Source organism: Aulostomus chinensis, chromosome 15, assembly GCF_037954235.1.
Source record: "Aulostomus chinensis isolate RoL2024-O1b breed Wild chromosome 15, RoL_Achi_v1.0, whole genome shotgun sequence".
In the NCBI taxonomy this organism is placed as follows: domain Eukaryota; kingdom Metazoa; phylum Chordata; class Actinopteri; order Syngnathiformes; family Aulostomidae; genus Aulostomus; species Aulostomus chinensis.
The window spans coordinates 16,940,299-16,962,754 of record NC_141334.1 but is presented as its reverse complement, the minus strand read 5'-3'; the positions used below and the strand labels follow the sequence as shown (position 1 = coordinate 16,962,754).

The window sequence follows — 22,456 nt, the reverse complement described above, 5'->3', positions numbered from 1 at the left end:
CCATCTAGTGAGCGAGGAGAGGTATTTTCTGTGCATACGGGGACCCCAGACCTCTATTATGTACAGAGGTAACTGGGTTAAGAAAAAAAAAGGACATTACCGTGCGCCACAGCCTCCTCTATTTACGTGAATCTACTGCAGTAATGACAGGGATGATGACGACTAAAGTGCTCATCAATCATACATTAAGAGTTATTAGATCCTGTGGGCACTAAATTAAGTTCTTATTACAGCAATATATCAAGACAGGAATTTAGAATTCTAGAATTAAAAAAAATGACAGCAGTTTAAAATACTTCATCTGTGCAAATACTGATCTCCCTTAAGTTGCGGCTTTTCTCTCTTTTAGATGATTTATCATCTATTCATCCAAGAAGCTGGAGGACATGCAGGTGCCAAAATGAGTCAGCTGTTAACAAAGGTAGTTATCATGTCTTTCCCTTATATTTCTAATAAAAATGGTGTCATTGGCTTTGTTCTCAGAACACAACTCTGGAGAGGAGAAAGTAAGTAAAATATGGTCTGACGGGGCTTTGTCGTTCATGGTAATACAAAAAAAAATGTAGCGTTACTTGAAGGAACGGTTTCGCATTGCAGAAGTACTTGTACCAAGATAAGCGCATCAGCATGTTGCAGTATATTTGCTGAAATATTGATTTATTGTGCACAACAGCTGAGTAAACACAGATCAGAGGACAGTCGTCCTCATGAAACAAGAGCTGCCAACCAAGTTGTTTTAGGCTTGGAAAGGAAAATCCTTTAAATAAAAACAAAGACCTCATGAAAAAAAAAGTCACAGCTCAGTTTGTGTGGCCGTGATCAAGAAAACACAGGCTGGTTAGCAACGGGCGGAACAATTCAGAACAACCGTCCCGGAACAATGAGCCCACTTGTGGGCCGTTTGGTTCCCGATAAACCATTCACTTTGCAGTTCTGACAGGGTTTGAGTGACATACAATACTTACACAATAAAAATATAAACTTTATGAATAAGGCAAGAATATTTTATTATAGTATCCTTAAATATATATCTTGATCAAAAGTTTAGATACAAGCCAAGTGTACTTCAGTATAACTCTGGTAAGTACATAAAAAGTAAAATGATATCCTCTCTGTTCTTCTTTTCTTTTCTTTTTTTTTTTTACAAAAGTATAATGATTGCACACTAAAAACAAAGTTATTTGTTCCCTCTTTTCTGAAAAAAATTAAAAGACAATCAAAACAACGTCATAATTTCCTTTCGGGGTCAAATAACGTCAATGGGGTGTGGTAGATTAGCAGTGAATTATTACTATCGGAACCGCAGACTTTGTTAGCAGCTCTACATTTGAACGTATCCCATAAAATAACTACGTGGTCCTTCATTAACCTGGTTCATGCCAACATCAACAAATCCCCCCCCCAGTTAGCACTTTGCTAGCTGGAGCTAATTTTGAAGGTTAAAAGGTAGGTTACCTACCTTTTAACAGGCTGCTCAAATTAAGCTACAGCTAGCTTAGCATTCTACTCGCAATTATGCGCACTGCGGCCTATTTTGAGTGACCCACCTTGATATGTGCCGGCTACTCAAATTTAGCTACAGCTAGCTTCTTATTCAACTCGTTACTTTGACATTCAACACGTGTTAAACTACCTGTGGCTAACTTTGAGTAACCTGCCTATATATGTGTATATATATATATATATATATATATATATATATATATATATATATATATATATATATATATATATATATATATATATATATATATATATATATATATATAAAGATCATTCACATTTAGCTGCAGCTAGCTTAAAGTAAGGTGAAAAGAACAGAAAGAGAGAAAGCACTTAGAGATGCTTTAGTGTTCAACAGGTGGCCAGAAACGCAAAACACATTTCAGAGCTGCTTTCGCTCCATTCATGCGAGTTACATATGCAGTTCCCTGCTAACAACAAGTCATATCAGGGTGTTCGGATGCCTGCCTGCAGAAACAAGGACAATAATGGCAGTGCAACTTTGATTTCACTCCTGACCATGAAAAAAAAGACACCAAAGAATTTGTTTAAGAATGTTTATAATGTTTTCCAGTTCAGATACACAACATACAGTGTGTAATAGCCTCTATTTGAAATAGAAATGTTAACTTGAATTATTTCAACCCTTGTCTGGTCATTTTGCTCTCTCACAGTATCTTGAGCTTCAAGCAGGTTACTGAATCAGACTAAATGAAACAGACAAACAGGTGCAAGCCTCCACTCTACCAGTCCAGTAATAAATGTTGTTGGCTAAGAAGAAGATATGTGAATCCTTCCGATGCTCCTTGTTCTCCTCACCTTGAGCCAACATCACGACTGTAGTGTAAACATGTAAACTTGGTGAATGTGCTTCCAGTTTCTGTTGGCTGTCCTGAAACCTTGTAAATAATTGTCTTTGTAGAGTCGTTTTTGGAAGCGTGGCAACTTAAAACTCACGTCAATCCGATGGTTTAATAATCCCATGAACGTTTGTGCGGACAAAATTGCAAAACAATCACCATGAGTAGAGCATGAAATAAGACCAAAAGTGTACAAAGGATTTCACAACCTCCCAATCACAGGTTACACTTGTATGACAATGCTCAAGACAACGTGAGACACGAACAATTAAATCCAACAGCATCACAAGTAGAATTCCTTGACTTATGGTTTGTTTAGAGCACATGTTAACCATCCATTTGTTTTTCTGTCTCATTTCCTCCATGTGTTGTCTGCAGCTGTTCTTTGGCTTTATAACCAATGAAATTGACTCATTTCATTCCATAGGCGCCGTCATGATCGATGGGATACTGCAAGGTGTATATTATCCATAAGACAGCCATAAATGCAGTAGGAGCACTTGTATTACCACAATGTCAAGGCTAACCTGAGCCATGAGCATCCTTAACCACCGCCACCATGCTTCTTTTTTTAATTAATTTTTTTTTAACCATGTATAATAGATGTATTCATGTGCCCATAATCTATGGGGATTTGTTCTTGAGATATAGAAAATCAAAGACAAATCAAACATACGCATGAGTGCTAAAATCATGTAAATCATCTAAACTTGCACCTGTTGTCACAAAAAATAAAGTAAAAATAATAAAATTTGAAAAAAAAAATTAAAAGACCCAGCCAATCACTCAAACCAAAACACAACATAATATTTACAAATTCCAGTTTTGTTTCTCTTACATTTAAAAAAATGTACAGTTTTTTGTAGTTTTTTTTTTTTTTTGTTTGTTTTTTTTCACGTGTTGGTTTCTTTTTGTCCTGGCAGCTCACTCAAGTCCAGTGTGAGGGATGGCAGTCTGGCTCCAGCGGATCCTGCGACCAGAGGGACGGAATCCCACTCGCCTCGCTCTCGTGGTATATGGGTAATGTCACTGAAGATTTTTCTCTTTTTTTTTTTTTTACTCAGGTTTTTAGAACGCATCGTCTGTGCATTAATGGATGGTTTCACCACTGAATCAGCGTGGCCATTAGTCCAGTGTCGTCCAAATGTCACTGGGTTTATCCGTAACTGTCCCGACAGGTCTCTGTGTTCAATTGTGCGAAAAAATGTGACGTACAAGGCTTTCTCACCTTTGTGACCCTCGTAAATATGTCTCATTCTCCCACTTTGTAGAGGAGAAGCTTGAAACAACAAAAGACCAGATGAAAAGAGAACTGTCAGGCAGTCTTCAAACACTTGAAGCGTGTAGTTAATGTCCGTCACAGACAAGAACCTTATTTAGACTATTCATGTGAAGTAGTCTTTTCTCCCCCCCCCCCCCCGTAACATAAAAAGTGCTATCTTCAGGTGAGATTGAGAGACAGTGGCTGTGCAAACTTCACAGTTGCAAAAGAGAAGAAGAGAAACAGAGCGAAAGAAGGGAGGAAAGGCTTTTGTCAGTCTTTCTGGTAGTTTTGTGGCACAGCCTTGGTGTTAGGAAATGAAAGAAAAAAAAAATAAAGAGGAAATATTTACTCTCTTTGTTATAGTTTTACACAATATTCATCTTTTAATACTTTAATACGGTTCAAAGTACCACAAAGTGCAGCTGATAGTAAAATAGGAGGAAAATGACTCTCCAAAAAAAAAAAAAAAAAAAAAAAAATGAAGGCAAATCATCAAAATGACAAACAAACGTTTCTGTCCACACTCTTCAGGGAAAAAAAAAAAGAAAAAAACATGCAAATATCCCAGACAGCAAAGTAGTTAATAAAATGTTATATTCTTTTTTTGTTTGTTTTAAAAGGAGGATATACTGAATCTGATTTCCCTTTAAAGAAGAGACCAGCCACAGTGCAACATTGAGTGTGATTCTTTAAAAAAAAAAAAGTGTGTGGATCAAAAAGAAAGATGAAGGGGTTGGCACTTTTTATGATGGTAATTCCTTTAGTACGATACAGTCAAGATGGACCTCTCCAGGCTGTCCACTGGACGCCAGCGATAGAGGAACTTTATCACAGTACTTGGCACCAAGAATGCTGGTAAAAATGAGATATCAGAATATCTTTTTTTTTTTCATTCATATCCTTACAATTTATTAATAATACATCATTTACATTTGTGTTTTTGTATAAAAGACTCCAAAAGGAAAAGAGAGTCTAGAAGTGATTGTGTGAAAGAGGAGAGAGGATGAAGACGGATGAATAAAAAGAGCTACGAGGGCGGATGCGGAGGGGCGGCGGAGGGAGAGTTGAATGGGCTGAGATGACACAGACGGAAATAATGAGTGAGAAACAAACAAACGAGTGGATGGATATGATTAGAGCCTGTGTGGACGAGATGCAGCAAGTTCTAATGGGCAGCCTGGATTCCAGGTTGCATCCCACAGACTGATGATGATGGTGATGATGATGATGATGATGATGATGATGGCGATGACAGTTATGATTTACTTCTTTCTTGTACCATCCAACAGTTGAAGCGCCAATCTGGAAAAGACTGGTGGTATTCTTACTTGATACAGGAATATTTGAAACTCTAGATTAAAAACTATTGAAACCTCACCCCTCGCCGTCTCAGCCTTGTCGACATCAGAGGGACTCAACAGTGGCGCCACGTTTCATTTCCAGATTGGGCTTTTAAAGCTGCAATTTGTAAGTTTCAAGGAATCACCACCGCATGACAGCTTGTTTGGGCATATGTTGCCTCACACAAATCTGCTTGCTACTGTATCATCTTTTACCTAAATGAATGAGAATGAATATTATAGTTCTACACTGACACGACAACACATGCGCAAAACAACCAAGCTACACATAAGATGCCTGACTGACTGAGATGAGCTCCACGCCTTTCTGAGAGAGAGCAACAAGCTTAAAGCTGCATTTTTGGTGGCTCACCAAAAGGGCATTAACGTTGCAAAGCAATGTGGACCTATAATGACGGGCATCGGGCGAAACCACCCTCGACTTTTAATTCATGATTACGTCTTCGAGGTATTTCACTGGTTCAAATCTTGCAAACTGCAGCTTTATTTGAGGGCTTAATGAGAAACGATGAAGATAAAGAGGAAGAGATGGAGGTGGAGTGAAGTTTTGATGGAGCAGTTTGTGTGGTGCGTCTCTGTGAGCCCCCCCCACGGGGGGGGAGAGGTTGTGCCTGGTCCTATACGCGAGTGGTGGAGTGTTGGTGTGGCAGGGCATTGTTGCTGTGGCTGGGGACGGGTGTCGTAGACGGGGCCGGGACGGGGGGATACGTGTTGAAGGGGTGGAGGGGCTGCATGCTGCTGATGGTGCTGGGGATCATGGTAATGGTATTGGCTGTCATCAGTGGCACATCCTCCGGTGCTCGCCGCAGGGCTAGCGTGTAGTCAGGTGGGCACACAGGAGGGCGCAGGGGTTCCAGGTCGCCATGGACGCCACGGGAAGGGAGGGGTGTGCCGTGCTCCAGCTCCACTCTTTGCTGCTTCATCTGCAGCGACATTAGCTCCTCTTCCTGGCTCAGAGCCAGGTCATTGTGCGGTGGGGCGCCAACCACTCCCATGCCAACACCCATGCCCATGGTTGTACCACGTTGAGGAGAGAGTCGGCGGTGGCGTCTCTGCATGAGTTCATGCCGCTTGTCCCGTTTGTAGTAAAGCGCGGCGAAGGCCAGCACATTCAGGAAAAGGAGTGAAGCTCCTACAGCTACTGTCACGCTCAGCTCAGTGGAGTAGTCCCTCGTCTCGCTGGGGAAGGGCGGAGAGCGGGGTCTCTCTGAACCGTCAGGATCAGGATCAGGTGGGTAGGTGGAGATAACAGGGTGTCGTGTGGAAAGGGGGCTCGGGATGTGAGTGCCCTTCTTGTGGTTGTTGCCTCGAGGCGGCTGTCGAGTTGTAATGGAGCTGATGATGTCCTTGTGGAGGCTGTGGAGGTGAGGCACCAGCTCCAGCCAGAAGGCCACCTTGTTGGCCCTGTAGTTGTCTCTGACACGAGGCTTCAGGCCGATATGCAGGTACTGCTTGTCTTTGGAGCTGAACTTGGTCCAGATGACTTCTTCAAAGCGGTTTGGCTTGGTGTGTATGAACGTGGTGTCCTGAGGAACTGGTAGATTAGGATCCCTGGAAAGAAGAAATAGTAGAATGATTATTTATATTTTTAGAACTTACCTGTGTTACTAATGTAGTATTTCTAAATATCAGACGTTCATCTGCAGTTTGGATGAGACCCTGGCAATCAGTTTTCAAATTTAGATCTCTCCTGTATTTATGACTTAAAACGGGTAAAAAAAACAACAACAAAAAAAGCTTTACAGCTTTACAGGTGATCTTTGGCTAGCACTTTTTAAATTATTTCTTATTTTATAATTTTTGCTAGGAAAATATGTAAGACTTCATGGTTGGAGTCAGTTTGTTGAATCAGCTTTCCAAAAAAAAAAACAAAAAAAAACCTGACAAAAAAATGATTTTGCATCTGTTTCACAAATAAAAATCTTAGAAAACCTATCCAGGTTAAACTTTTTCCCCCCTTGCAAATTATTTTCGAGAAATTCTCCAAGCAATACGGGGTATGAAAAAATAAAATAAAATAAAATGAAGGAACTAAGCAAGAGTATCCTGGCAAAATCCCTTTTAAACAATTTTAATTCATATATGAGGGGAACCAATTTAAATCACAAGCAGAGACAACTGATCGCTCCTGAGCTTCCGTAGCGTTCGACATTGGCATCATCGCAAACTGGATGGAGAAACATTAGGTGGTGCTCTGTGTCTCACTGTGCTGCTCCCTTCTAACTCCCACACAACACGTTCACTAAAGCTATTCTGTCAACCCAAAGACTCCTTAAACAGAAATCCAGAGGATTAATTTGCTAAAATCTCCCTCAAATGCTGAATTCACTCTCAGGGAAGCGTGTGATTATTTCACACTCTTCTACTAACCCAGTCTTAGCAAAGTTGGTCCAGTATGTCATGACCACGGCACTGAGCATGACATCGTTCTTGGAGAAGTTGCAGGGGAACAAGTCAGTGGCCCCCACCATGGGAATCCCAAACACGTAGGGGATCTCATCTCCATGGGCTGCGTCTGCCCAGTCTGGCCGTGCTTCGGTCTGACAGTGGTGGTGGAAGGTATAGAAGAAGACAGGCGACTGGAACTCAGCGTGCAATTTGGCAGTAGCGACAGCCGGGGCCACCCACTGATGGTCCGTGAACAGAGCCAGGAGGGTCTTCCTACGCATGTCACCGTTGTCCCTGTCAGCCCAGTCCGTGTACATGAACTTTATTGTTTCCCTCAGGATATCTTTACCTAGGACCACACAAAAACACAAGTAACTAGACATCTGCAACACTGGCTGACACATGTTTTAGAATGTCTCTTTTTATTCAAATTTTAGGAAATGTAAGCCATCTTTAATTTTCTTTGGACCGTCTACGTCCTGCTGTTCAGCCACATCAGTCGTGCTCGTGAAGTTAGACCAGACCAAAGCACAGAGGTTTGACAACACAATGCATCTCAAAATCTGGGTTATCCTAGATTAGCCTACTTTAGAGTCTCATATCACCCCGGCAAATAGAAGAGTACCTTTTTTGAATTTTTGTTGTTGTTATATTTTTTGACAATGTTTCAGGTAATGCTCTGCATATTCGCTGTAATTTGACTGTTATTATGATACTTTGAAGTGGCACGGAGGCCGACAGCACGTGAAAGCTTCTAATGAATATAACAGTAGCGCCATGGTCTGTTATTATTGGGCAGATCTGTTGTTCCTCAGACTGTTAAATCAGATCTAATTAGGCCTCGGTGCACCTTGGTGTCATCGTGAGAGATGAAATTGATAGCACTGCAGCTGTTTACTCATAAGGTCAAATCTGACATATGTTTGCAGTACTTGTTTAGTTATGGTTAAATGCCGAATTTATTTCTGGAAAATAAAATTGCAAAATCAAGTAAAATAATAATGACTATTAGTGTTGGATGTTAGTTCAGCACAGAGCGAGCATTGTGACTTGCCTCACACTAGTCACAGTTTATTTTGAGCATTTTAAAGTGTTCCCTAACTACTGCTGTCAACCTTCACAGGCAGTGCGTATTGTTCAGTCCTTTGTTTTTTAAAAGGGATTTGTCTCAGGGAATTCAAAAGATGAGCTATTTACATGCCTGAACACCAAAGCTGGGAGCGACACAGATACCCGTTCACACCTTCGTACCGCCAGCATCAAATCAGTAAAACTACCTGTAGAAATACTAAGGTGAGGTTGAAAAGAACAACTTGCTGCTTCTGTTCTTGCGTCTGTTATTTTCCAATCGTTCATCCGTACTGTCTAACAAGGCAGGCTGTGGGCTCTAATTACTAGCTAACAGAATTTAACAATAAGAAAATATAAATATTCAAGTGTACAGGGGAGTGTTAGGGCCGGGGAAGAGGTAAAAATCAGAGCAGAAACATTTGGTTTTCGTTGTGCTCGAGAAAAAAGTCGAAATATTGAAAATAAAGGTGAAGTGCTGATATGATCGTATATCCTAAAATGATATGAACACAAGTGTCTCAGGTTGACAACAGTGTGTGTGTGTGTGTGTGTGTTTGCATTGCACACAGAACTTTAAGCATTTGCTCTTCCATCTTTCAATCAGTGGCAGTGAAATCAGCGGTGAAGTTGAGTCAGATATGAGCGCGGAACTCAGGTATTCTTCTCTGCTGTCTTTATTTGTGAGTTAGCAAATGCCAAAAACAGCTAGAATCAAGCAAAATTCAAAGCCACTGAGAATATATCAACCATTGTGTAACTTAGTCAATTCATTTCATCAAGCAACAGATGACGCAACTGTGAAAACATTTGTGAATATTTGTGACGCGGTAGGACAGATGCAGTGGAGGTTCACGGCCAGATGCTGGTGTCAAAATCCTGGGGGGCTAAAGTGAGATCACCCCACACACGGCTGTGAATCTTCTGTGGTGGACGCATCAATAAAACCACCACACCTCACTATTTCACAGCTGAACACTTATTTTTTTGCCTCCAATTCTGCCAGGTCTATGACTGTGCCTGACTATTTATTTTAAACTAATTTATTCATGTAATCCAGAGCTCGGTGAGGGAAGCATTTTGGGAAGGTGAGTGTGAATCACTCCATTAGCATAACAAAGCAGTTGGATCTGAAATTAGGGGGTTGCTTGCATGTGTATTGTTGTGCCGAAACAGAGATGGGGCTACATCCGCCCTAATATGTTTCCACTTTAAAACTAAAATCATCTACATGAGGCTGAGGGAAAGGAATCATGTGACAGGCATGAAGGCGAATGAGGGAAGGGCATGCCACAATCAGGATGCTGATGCTGATGCTGGTGACCACGTCGTCGTTTTTTTTTAGGAGGTCTCTGCGTCCACAAGGAAATAATTGGGATTGTTTTCGCTCGAAAATGAGGTCAGCAGATCTCAGTTTTACTAGTCTGAAAATGCTGAAGTAGGGTGTTTAATCCTGTTAGTGAAACCCCACACACCATGTCGAACATCTCTAATTTGAAGGTGAAATAAGGTAGCATCTGACCATCAGGGTATCCATAGAGATTGTCCACAAAATTGGAGATGGTGTAATCAAATGAGGCAGCAGATATTCCATCTTCTCCTTCACTGTCATCCACAAATTTAAGGCCCTCTCCCTGGTTGACGCCCAGCAATATGTCATAGTTCAGGAACTCGCCCTGGTGTCACAACAAACACACAGGAGTAATGTTAGGGCATTTAACACACCAAATTCAGGGTGGGGTTTGGTTTCATGGTAGGAAATCCTCACTGACCTGCTGCATGAGAATCTCGGGGTCGTCTGGCACTACGTCTCCGTCTACCACAGGTCCAAAGGCGATATGGTAGCGTGCAGGCTGGATGTCTTGGTCCACCAGTTCCCGGAAACTCTTCCTCCTCAGGCAGTCCACCAACTCAGCCATGTCCCCCAGAGTGCAGCCAACCTTCCTCGCAAGGATCTTAGTGTACATCACCGGTCGGTAGTTGACTGACCAGCTGGAAATGGCAGAGCCACTCTGAGCGATGGCCCTCTGGAACAAACCTACACAGAGCAGGACCACATAGAGCATGTGGAAATGATCATGCTGCGGTTGTATGTCCCTGCCAAGCAATCCGGGTACAGCTTGGATCACGTTTGTCCCGACTTATAACATACTGTCTTTGTAGGGCAGAAAAAATTCTATAGGACTTTCAGAGTTTTTATGATGCAACTCAGCATTACTCCTCCTTGCGTTATTGGAATGTCTTTAAATAATGGCCAAAAAGTGTTTCTGAATAACACTGAATACATATTTTATCTATAATATTATATTATGTGTCATGGCTACACCATTTTATGTTTTTCGACCTTTGTGTGCTATTTGGTCAAAGTTAGCTTGTAAATTTTAGAGCTGGTGTCACTGTGACCTTCACCTCTGACCACCAGGTCATCCTTAAGTCCAAGCGAATGTTTGTGCCGAATTCATAATTTGTTATTTAAAAGAGTTGCTGACGTATCTCACGCTTGAGAACAGGAAAGATGTAGGTAGAACCCCAAAACGTTAAGTCTCCGCACCAGCGACACAGAACATTTCATTTCAAAACATTCCATTATATTTTCATAAATACTAGCGTATTCTCTCTTAGATTTTCCCCTGACACACTTTTGCTAGCAGCTGATGAGGCCTTCAAGGCCTTACAGTAGGAGATCTTTCAATAATGCATACGTTGGAGGAGGAGCAATCGTACATACAAAGGAAGATAAAGACGATATCCCGCTGCGTTCATTGCGACAGAAAATCTTAATGAACGTTCGGGTAGGAAAGTGAAGCGCTTCTGTTACATGCAATGAGAGACAGCAGCAAGGAAAATGGTGACAACTCTACACAGAGCAGTGGGCTTGATGGCCATGTTGAATAAACCCAAAAAGACAGAAAGAGACAAGAAAGAGAGAGCGAGGGAAAAGAAAACGGCTCGCACTGTTGCACCGCTGCACTGTTATGTAAAGTGGCTTGCTGTCCCTCTGTTTTATCTGCAGATTCTGTCATTAATAATTAAGCCCCCATATTCTGCATGTGCCCCACCCCCGCTCCTTTCCCTGTGAAATCAATTAGGAAGCCTCTCAGCTGCAGCTCTGACTCTGCTGCTCATCTCATCTCTGCACACACACAGTACCTTTAAAAACTCTTCATGCTCCAACTTTCTCTGCACTTTGTGCCGTTAAAGCCTGACTTCAAAATGGAGTGGAAGAGGATTTCTCTTTCTTTTAAGGCGTAACATTTTCAATGTGGATTTTCAGTTTTCATACCCTGACATTAAACCAACTGTTAACATGAACACAAGTTTTACCGAAACAAGACTGCATCATTTGTAATCTACATTTTAAATGAATTGTACAGCATGGCAAATACGACATGAGAGTGGGAACACTGAGCCAGGAACCCTAGAACGCGGTCTAAAACTTGTCTGCTGATTGTTGGTGACAAATGCATTTACATGTTCTCCTTCCATGTTCCGACTGGTGATTGCTTGACGGATGTGTTTCCCCGTGCACACACGGGTCTGAGAATCCAAAATCATACATATATAAACCTTATTTTACCTGAAAAAGTTCGCCTCAGTTGTGTGAAGGTTAACCATTCGTTAATAACATAATCTGAATTCTTGGTAAAGTATTAAACACCAATTCCATCCCCCAACCTTAAACTTAACCAGCCAAGATCACATCAGAGGATTAGAGATCAAACATCTGGTGGCTATTTTCGAGTTCTGCTTCAAAAACTGACATTAAAGTAAATACAGCATGTAGTAAGTAGCAGGCTATGCGGTCGCCTCGCTTATTGGATTTTATAGACACTCAGTTGTAGAGGTTTCTAACCCTATTTACATTTGCAGCAGTGGTGCCTTTATGTTACAGTCATTCGACATGTGGACTGAAGAGTCAGCAAATTATTCAGAAGCCCGCAGCGCAAGATTAGCCCCAAAACTTTTAACTACCAATCTAAGGATGGAAAGATTCCTAATGTCACTGGCAAAGATCTTGTTGCTCTCAGTCCAACGCCCAGTCCTCACTGAGATGCCTCTCTGCTCTCATCTCAGTTTAGAATTGCCATTGTTACAGCCTACAAACCTTGCAAAATCCGATTAAATCCTGCCATAAATCCCAATAATATGATACTGTAGCTATACGCTCTATCATATAATAATCAATACCAAAATGCCTCATGATGGTCTTCAATTTAGGTCTAAGTCAAAGATATTAAAGCCAGCTACATACTGTATCTATTCCTAATGCCTTGTCCAGACGGGATTAGTTTTATTGGACAAGGACAGTTTTGTTCAGTGATCTTAGTCCCAAGAGGAATGACGTTATTTGGGATTATTACAGGGCTTGTGTCCCAAGGTGAATAATGGTTTTATGGCAAATAACCATCTGTCGACTGTAGCACTGTCTGGATTGACAATCTTGAATAATATTGCCAAACAATGTTATTTTGTTGAGGTCGTTCAGTGAAATTAATAACTAGTACTCTGTCGTTTAAAAACAAAAGCAAAAAAAACAACACAACACACACTACACTGTCCCGAAATGTTAATTTCTTTTCAACCGGGTAATGTGACAGAGCCTCACCCTCGGAGTGATGGGAGAGGATGAGAAGGTTCACGCAGGCTGCTCCAGCTCCCGAGCCAAAGATGGTGATTCTCTCTGGGTCGCCTCCAAAGTGGCCAATGTTTTCATTGAGCCAGCGCAGGGCCTGGATCTGGTCCAATAAGCCATAGTTCCCCTTAGCAGACTGGTCCCCTGTGCTCAGGAACCCTGCAGGGGGAATTAGAACAAACAGAAGAAACGTGACAAAGGACAGTTTACAGAATATGTGTGAATAGGGCAGCAGGACAGAACAGGATAATACAATCCAGGCCTTTCATTGCCTTCAGAAAAAAACCCCAGAAAAAAAAAAAAAACATATCCCACATAAACAGAAGATGGCATCCTGTCATGGTCAGGCTCATTGCATGTCTGAGGAGATTTCACACCAAGAGCTTGCCAAATTACTCATTTTTAAAACCCACGCTGGAAATACAACGCAGTTAAGAAAACTTGTCAGCAACGAGAGGAGGAGAGCAACAGAAGGCATGTTTCACCTACTTCCAGGACACACAGTTGCACAGTAGGTGCACACCCACAACAAGATAAAATAAACTGAACAAAATGTCACACACGTATTCAAACACAAACACACACACACGCAGAATGCTTTGATCTAATATCAGCCTCGGTGAATTACAACAGTGCCGTACATGCAGCATCAGGCTACTTCTAACAGGTAAGATAACATAAATATTCCAAGAGAGAATTGGGATATTGATAACTTGCACACTAATGAGATTAAATACTGGGGGTGGATGACAAAGGACAAAAAAAAAACCTCAACATATTCCTCTGAGGCAGCCATTTAATCTCTTAATTTTCTCATCTCAACAGAGCTGCTTGCCTGGATTTTTTTTTTTTTGGTAACATTTTCTGAAAAACACATTTCCCAATACTGCCCTGATACTTATGTCACTACTTCACTCTGACGTAGGGTACTTTCTCACCTACAGTAATTGTGTAGTTCACACTGAGGCCGTCACCCTATTGAAAGCAGACCAAGCCAGGGGACACAGACATGGTTGAAGAGGTCTTGGTGCGCAGGTTGGGTTCCATCGTGGTAAAAATGTGATTCAACCTCGGTCCCACCTAACCACCAAGGTACTCTGCAAGTCTGATCCCTGACACCTCCTGTAACCAGGGATTCTTGGCATTTTTGAATTCACAGCATCCACACTGCACCAGTTTGTGCAGCAGAAATAAAGGGAGCAGAAATGCGCACAAGTCCAAAACACATGGCCGTTGGCAAATGTGTTTATACAGTAGGGGAATTCCCATCACCTAACAGACTGTAGTGGTGCGTCTTGGTTTCCTTGGATTTTCTGTGTATGAAAACCAAATCTGGACCAGAGCTAAAAAACTATGGGTTAATCAGTGGCAAAACTGTTTCTTTTTTGACCACTCGGGGGCAATGGAAACAAGCTCCTCCACACCATTGACATATTTTGCAGATGATAAAGCAAAATTGTTTGTAAAAGCATCCCTACAAAAGACTTGCAATTCAAGATACGATTCAAGTGTAAAAGTTACCTTTTCCAAAATATGTAAAGCATTCCCTAGCACCAGGTGCTGATGTTGATCATTAAATGTGTCAGTTACAGTGTCTCAGGGCGGCATGGCTCAGCGGTAGAGAGGCCGTCTAGCGACCGAAGGGTCGCTGGTTCGATCCTCACTTTCCCCTGTGACCATGTCGAAGTATACTTGAGCAAGATACCGAGCCCCTAATTGGTCCTGATAGCCCTACGACAGACTGGTGACCCGTCCAGGGTGAACGCTCGACCAATGTCAGCTGGGATAGGCTCTACTCCCCCCCCCCCCCGTGAAGCTCGGTCAACCGCAAGCATCATCGCCAATTTGAAGCTGGCAGAAATTATGTTTTCAGGCAAAGCTCTCTCACCCTTCAACTAACAAATGAACTTGTGTTCCTTCTGTGTTGGCGGGTGCTTAAGTCCTTACTGAGGCGGGGTTCGGTGTGACCATGATCAATGGTTATTTTGGGCTGGTCTTTGGTCAATGGTGTTATATGTGAAGTGCTATTTAAAGGGGCATCAATCATACAAGCAGATGCGCGGCATTGCAGCGTGGTTCTACTGAGGGCCGTTTACACGGAAACGCTGGCCGCCACGTCCTCCCGGGTCTGCTTCACCTCTGATGGCTTCAGTGGATTCCAGCAGCTTCTGTATAGAAACATAAGACGTGCCCGCGCACCATCATCTGGCACACGAGACGGTCCGTTTCTTCACATGAAGCGCTCGCTTCTGCCGGGTTGAAATGCGTGGACCTCTGAAACAGCAACACGCCAAATGCTGGTGTCTGAAACAGACCTACAGATAATTAGGAGTTTAATGACTGCCTCTTTGCACCGTGGTTTGCACTCTGATTACACGCCCTCTAAATAAAATTTAACTGAACATACCCCAAACACACGGCACACACATAGCACCAACCGCCTGGCACCACAGATCACTTAAATAGGCCCCATGTGTTGATTCACAGGCACAAACCAGAGGCCAGAGGAAGTGGAATATTTTAGAGGGCAGTTGGAGAGAAGTGTGGCAGCTGCACAAAGAGACAGCTGGTAGAAGAGAACAGTCAGCATGTTTTCAAGTGTGTTGAACAGCAAATGAAGTTTAATGTTAATGATTATAACGTAAGTGATGATGATGTTGATGATGGTGACAGCAGTGATAACCTGCAAAATTGACCTTTGTACAACAATACAGTGGCGCAGGCACACACACACACACACACGCACTTCACTGTACTTACACAACAGTTAGACATCGTTTGAAACCTCCGGTGTTTTTCTGGGTTCCCTTGGCTTCATCATGATTCAAGTGGGCCCAAACGTTTGGCTGAATTTAGTTCAAATCTTTTATCAGCAAACTTATTCACTGGGTTTGGTGTTTGAGGATGTGTTTATGAATGCCAACTACACAGATACAGTACAATTTGTAAACTTATTTTTCAGATTTAACAATTGCTTACCTTCCTCCCTCCTCCCTCTCATCTAGTCTGCAACTGATCAGACTCCCAGTGCTCCCCCACTGTAGGATGGGCAAAACAGACTCACGATCAAGCTGATAATGCTGTAGTTTGGTCCAAGCTGAAAGCTAAAACACATTACCAGCAATCGCTAATGTGAAAACAGCCGCCCCATTTATCTTATACCCCCCACCACAGGCGGCAGGTGCATGTCTGTGCCAAATGCACTGATGATGTCAGTAATTTTAACTTGATTTGTGTTCCACGGGCAGTCCGACCAACGTGCTTCACATGGAGTTCCCACTTTTCATTGCAATGCCTCCAAAGCGACCACTTGTGATCGAATCTCACCTCCCAGCTCCACATGCAGATGAGCATGTACATGAACTTGGAAGCCATTTGTGTGCTAGTGTGCCCCCCCGCCCCTGTGGTCCCCATACAGAACTATCATCTCTTGGCCACAATCGACCTACAGCTCGAGGAAAAGACAGTGATTTAAACAATGCGATCTGTGGGACTTTATCTTGAATCTGAGATCGAGGTTTGCATTTCTAAACTCAGAGTAAAGAAGAACACAGAATTATACCTCAGGTGGGCTTGAAATTATAAATTGGTAATTCAATATGACAGCATTGGTGTGAATGAGTACCTACTTTCAATTACGCTGGGGACGTCTTTCACACTGCTCAAAGAATGTGTGCTTACGTAGCCTAGACCACCTCTGAATTTTCTGGCCAATCAGATGCCCTAAATGCACCTCAGGTGCATTCACAGCTGAACGGTCCACTTGTAATTGGATCAGCCAGGACGCATGTTAGTAGCAGGTGTGAACAGGGCCTTTGACCTGGTCAAGTAGCAGCGCTGACCTGCGCCTCTTATCAAAACTTTAGACATGTGCAAGTATCTGTGGGTGCCTGGCCGAGTGCTGAGCTCCCTGCCACAGTTGCCTGGCAACTGTCCAGAGCTTCAGGCAAAATGATATGGACAGACACTCACAAAAGCACTTGTATATGCGCATTCAAGCACATATATTGAAGTACATAAACAGCTGAATCAATGTGCACATGAGCGAGCATGTGCACGAGCATGTGCACGTGCATGCACACATAAACACACACACACACACACACACACACACACACACACACACAGATAAATGTGTGAATTAGAGAGTTAGCATGAGCTAGCACCTCCTGTAGCTCTCTCTGCAAGGGCAACATGAAGAGAGGATATTTGGTTTACTGTCCACCATTGAAGATGAGTCAAACAAGTTCCCTCCTCTGTTTCTTTTTCAGTAAGTTTTCTTTCTGATCCCCCCCCCCCCCCCCCCCATCTGCTGAGTTGGGCTTCCTACTGACTTTAGCGCTGAGAGCAGCAGTTTATGAGGCTGAACTCATGCATATTCAACGCTTGCTTTAGGTAACGGCCAAGGAACTGTGAGGAGAGTCATTAACCTTTAAGTAAAGACACAGGCTGGAAACAGTGAAATGAATGGATAAAAGGAAACACAAGTAGTGAGCCACTGATGGAGGGAGATTTAAAGAAAAAATATTTACAAACCATTGCAAGATACTGTTAATATATTTGCACCACTCATACATACAATTGGAATGGACAAATTATTGGGAACACCTCAGTGTAACAGTAGCACCTCCCAGTAAAGCCTCCAAAATGACCTTTCAAATGTAAGATTGATTATTGATAGTAAAATTTAATTACTAACTATTTGTTAGCATAAACACAAACACTTCCAGCTTGCATCTCCAGTACAGAAACAGCTCCTTCATATTTTGGGTGCTATAGCAGTTGATCTAGCTTGTTCTTTTCATTTCTTTTAAGCATACGTGTTTAAATCTAAAAAGTCAAAATGTATTTAAACTGCACTCTCTCCCGAAAAGCTAGTAAAAAGAATTTTACTCTGTTTTCATTTCTTTTTTCATTCAGCTTCCTTTTGCAGCTGAATGCTTTCCCACAGCAACTCTGCCGTTGTATTGTTTACACCAGGGACCAAGTGATGCTGGTGAGTCGTCATGACAACCACAACAAGGGACATCTCTGCAGAAATATTGAGGACACACAGAGGATGCAGAGCAGTGAAAAAAGGGATCCAGACAAAAGAGGCTGATGAAGAAGAAATTTAGACCTCATCTCTTTTCTGTTGTCATAGGCAATGTGATCGCAGGATGATGGACAGCTTGTGATGACTCAGAGGGTAGAATTATGTGTTTCCCAAAAATGGCAACAGGAAGCTAACCCAGACCCCCCATAGATGCCTCAGAGAGGGGAAATAAAAGGGATGGTGGGATTGCCCCTTTTATTAAGAGCAGATGGTGACACCTTGGTAACAGTACAGTAAATTTTAATAACATAACAAACACTTACTCTTTCCAAACTTTGTTTTGAGTAATTGGCTAATAACATTATTCCCCTGCAGACATTTGTCTGATTCAGTTGCTGACTAACAACTTTGTGAAAAGTTTTGAGAGGTTGCCACATTTTGGAAACTGTGGGATCATATGTGAGAGATTCTACAGGCCAGCGTAGGTTTAGCTCAGGGATGGGGTTCACCATCTTCACTGTTACCGCTACACAGACGTAGCTACTGGTCCTCTCAAAGATAGCCATACTTCTCCCAAGGAAGACGGAATTTCTATTCTCATGAGGGGAGGATTTGTGGCAGGACAGTTGCATTTTCCTGTATTTGTGTCCATCCAGGTGTGTTTGGTAAATGTGCGTATATCAGTATCTGCAGAGTGCGCGCGCGCACACACACACACACACACACACACACACACACACACACACACACACACACACACACACACACACACACACACACACGCATCACTAAATAAACTGCAACAGAAGCACTCTTCCAAAAACTGTTAGTATATGGTGAATATTTCTTGCTCACTTAAGACTAAAAAAATGTGTTCTGCTAATGGAATAAAGAGGATTTGAGCATTCTGTATTAAGTGGCGACCTTGAGGATTAGCAACTGTGTATGAATATGATAAATTGACATAACTGTTCTGTATGAAGAATGTACTGATGATGTAACAAATATTTTTATATTTTGGTTGGAAAAAAGGGCAGTTTTTTTCAGCCAATACAGTATTGGACTGAGTGCCTAGAACCCTCTGAGGGCTGCAGCTTTTGTATTTCTCCCAATATGTAATATACGATTAATTCCCTGTCTTGAGATCTGTTGCACTTTACCTGCTGAAAATTCAAATGAACAAACTCTTTACATTGCTTGTTGGCAGTGGGAGTAAAACTGAAAGGCCTGCTCGCAGGTCAGTTCCAATTATCTGTGGCTCTGTATGTCAAGTACACGCAGAAATAAAATTATAGAAGAATTAGGTTTCCTCCTGCTGAACTAATATGATTTCAGTACATTGCCCATATGCTTCTGATGTTACTCTATTTATTACCTTATTTATTACACTCAATTCTTACCCTCAAAGGTCCATTAAAATGATACCAAGCTGTGTAATAAAACTTGAGCTGTCATGCAAACTTAAAAAGCCTCGCTTCAAACGCTACATTGGTACAAAGAGGTTTCAGAGCCTGTCAAGTTCCCTGTCAAAAACAATTGATCAGTGATAAAAACCTCTGCCACGGAAATTCAAAAACTGATCATTTTAAATGAATTGAACAGCAAAACAAAGCGTCGTCCGCAGACGGCATTTTTAGCATTGGGACTGACAGTGCGCCTGTTTGATTTCATGATGTATACTCATTACTCATTAGAAACTCATTTACTGTAACATGCGTCCACTGAACTGCATGTCATAGTGAAGGAGCCATCACTCCAATCCAAGGATTAAGTCATGTAGTCTACATTTATGACAGCACAAGAGCGAGCACACCTCATCTAATGTCTATGTTACATTATTAGAAACACGCCAGATGATTCAGGAGTCCCGCTAAAGAATGATGATGTTTTATTTGGGTAGAATACCAAGTCACAGGTACATCATTTTTAATTTAGACTTATTGGTCCTGTGCCAAATGCCATGTTTAGATTTAATCATATTTATTCTTAAGAACCCTGTTGGTACTTAGTCACTTTTTTTATTCAATAATAGTCAAGTTTAATTGATTGAAATAACTTAATACATCGAAAATCATGTTTAAAGTCAGCGATATTTAACTCTTGATCTAAAGACGTGGTTTGATCGTAGGATAGACGTTTTTGAGGCCGATGTGCATTGCAATATATGGGTTGAAACTGGAATTCTGTGAGTGATGATTCAAAATTCTGTTCAAATACAATTTTCATAAAAAGAAGGAATGAAAAAACTGATGGGACATTATGAAGATATTGAGTAATACTAATGCCAGACAGCAGTGATTGTTTCAGTATGTACTGCTGCCTTCAATATTGATTATGAACAATATGAGTAAACACAGGAGGGTTGACCATCTGTGTCTTTAATATACGTTATAATACCTGCCCCTGTCTTGATGATACATGTGAGGTTTTGTTCTTCCTGTTTCACGGATAGTTTACAAGTACTGTGAGAAAAACTGTATCACGTACAATTGGTATCTTATTATACACTGAAATGAGAAAACAAACCAATATGAAAGAATGACGTTTTTCACCGAGGCCCCCAAATTGCTCAACGGCAGCTGCCCTCAAAGTGGATCAGCAGACATAAAGTCAGAGAGCTGCAGATAAACATGTGAATGAACAGCTACAATCAACAGCGTTGGGACTTTAAATGAACTGAGAATCACGGGCTGTAAAAGTGAAATTGTGCTGTAAAAATTGCCAGGGCTGAATTTTGTTCCTACTGCGATTCTGATGGAGGATAAATGTCTTGAAGATGATTTGAAAACGTAGTCAAACCAGAGGTCATTCAATCAACTTATTCAAAAGAAAGGACGTTTATTTGTGTGGTAAACGGTTGCAGTCAGGGAGTTTTGATCCAGACACGTTTTGTTGTCCGTCGCGTGTGATCGGCTGCGTGATTACCTCCCTTGTGTTTGATCCGGCTGTACATCTGGCAGGCTGCCTGGCAGGTCGCTGACAGTTTCAGTCAATATACCTATAAGTCATTAGAGTTCAATGGCAACTTTATCTATATGGGGAAAGCGCCTGTCCTTGGATACCCTTTCATGTGTCAAAAACTGATACCTTTAACACACACGCACGCACGCACGCACACACACACACAAACACACACACGCCTCTCACCCTGACACATTTAACCGTCACATCCTTCATCAAGTTATCCCATTACGCTCGAAATAAAGCACAGAGATCAGATTGAATATTGTGCATACTGTGCAGCCATATCAATCGTAGGTAGGTTCTTGACTGGCACGTGCATCTTGTGAAAAGCAGAATGACGCCGAAACAACATAGTTTTGGCTCTCTCTGTGTGTTCACTACAGCCAGTGCGGGAAACGAGAAAGAGAGGTGTTCGCGATTGCTTGCAGAGTGGGAAGACTGTGGCTCTGTGCAGGGAGTGGGAGGAGTGTTTCATTTGTGTTTAGGAACAGATGAGTTCGGGGAAGGCAGCAGGCTGAAATTAATTGACGGCAAAATGTGTACTGGCTAAAAATACAATTTATGTCACATTTAAAGAGGTTGAGTGAAGTTGGCAACATCATTTGAATCGGCCTCACTGAGGTAGGAGGTATCTGTTTGACTTGACCGTGACACGAACGAACCCTAAAGTGTAGCATTTTTATGAATATTTCATTGTTTCTTCTGTAATAGTTTCGAGGAACGTATGTAACTAGAATTGTTTATTGCACCACTATTGGAAATAATAATGGTAGAAGTAATAGTATGGGAGAGATTAGGGTAAACATAATATACGGTAGCGTCTCTGAGCTCGCTGCTGTGCAACGACGGTATTTTTACTGCTCTAGTTGACCTTATTACAAGCCATAGCAGGTAGCTGGTGGGCCGGCTCTTGTAGAGCATTTAGGAGCTACAGGAACACAACTTCTCCTCGGGGGGTTTGTAGATTCCAAAAGCGCGCTGAGCTACAAATTAGTTAGATTTGCCAGGTGACATTAAACATGACATTTCCTGCTAAAGGTTTTAAAACACACACAAGTTTGGGAGGGCTAATGTTGGATTACGATGCCTTAATAAGAATGATAATTCTCTATTTTGCGTATGAAAGTATTATGAAATTCAGTTTACAGAGTCTGTGCTGACACACACAGTGAGCTACACAGCTACAAGTACGATGTCTAAAATATCAAGGTGACAGTACCTTTCCAGTATAGTCTTCATGTATGAGGAGCAACCGTTAAGTCAGCCTCCATTTAGGAATAAAACCATCAGACAACCCCTGTGTTCTTGTGCAGCACACATAAAGCAGTCATCATAGTAAACAAGAGGAAGAACAAATGTTAACATAAACTAAAATGACTA

At 41.9% G+C, this 22,456-nt stretch overlaps 1 protein-coding gene across 1 annotated transcript in view; it reads right to left on the bottom strand.

The window, feature by feature from the left end:
• Positions 1 to 1,773: 1,773 nt before the first annotated feature.
• Positions 1,774 to 22,456, bottom strand: part of LOC147248953 (neuroligin-2-like) — a 65,742-nt gene continuing 45,059 nt past the window's right edge. Inside the window, exons 5-9 of the mRNA XM_086226930.1 lie at positions 13,051 to 13,236; positions 10,217 to 10,482; positions 9,967 to 10,120; positions 7,359 to 7,725; positions 1,774 to 6,539 (exon numbers count right to left, since the gene is read on the bottom strand). Coding sequence (XP_086083056.1) covers positions 5,606 to 6,539; positions 7,359 to 7,725; positions 9,967 to 10,120; positions 10,217 to 10,482; positions 13,051 to 13,236 — 1,907 coding nt within the window. The 3' untranslated portion in view covers positions 1,774 to 5,605. The remainder of the gene's footprint in view (positions 6,540 to 7,358; positions 7,726 to 9,966; positions 10,121 to 10,216; positions 10,483 to 13,050; positions 13,237 to 22,456) is intronic.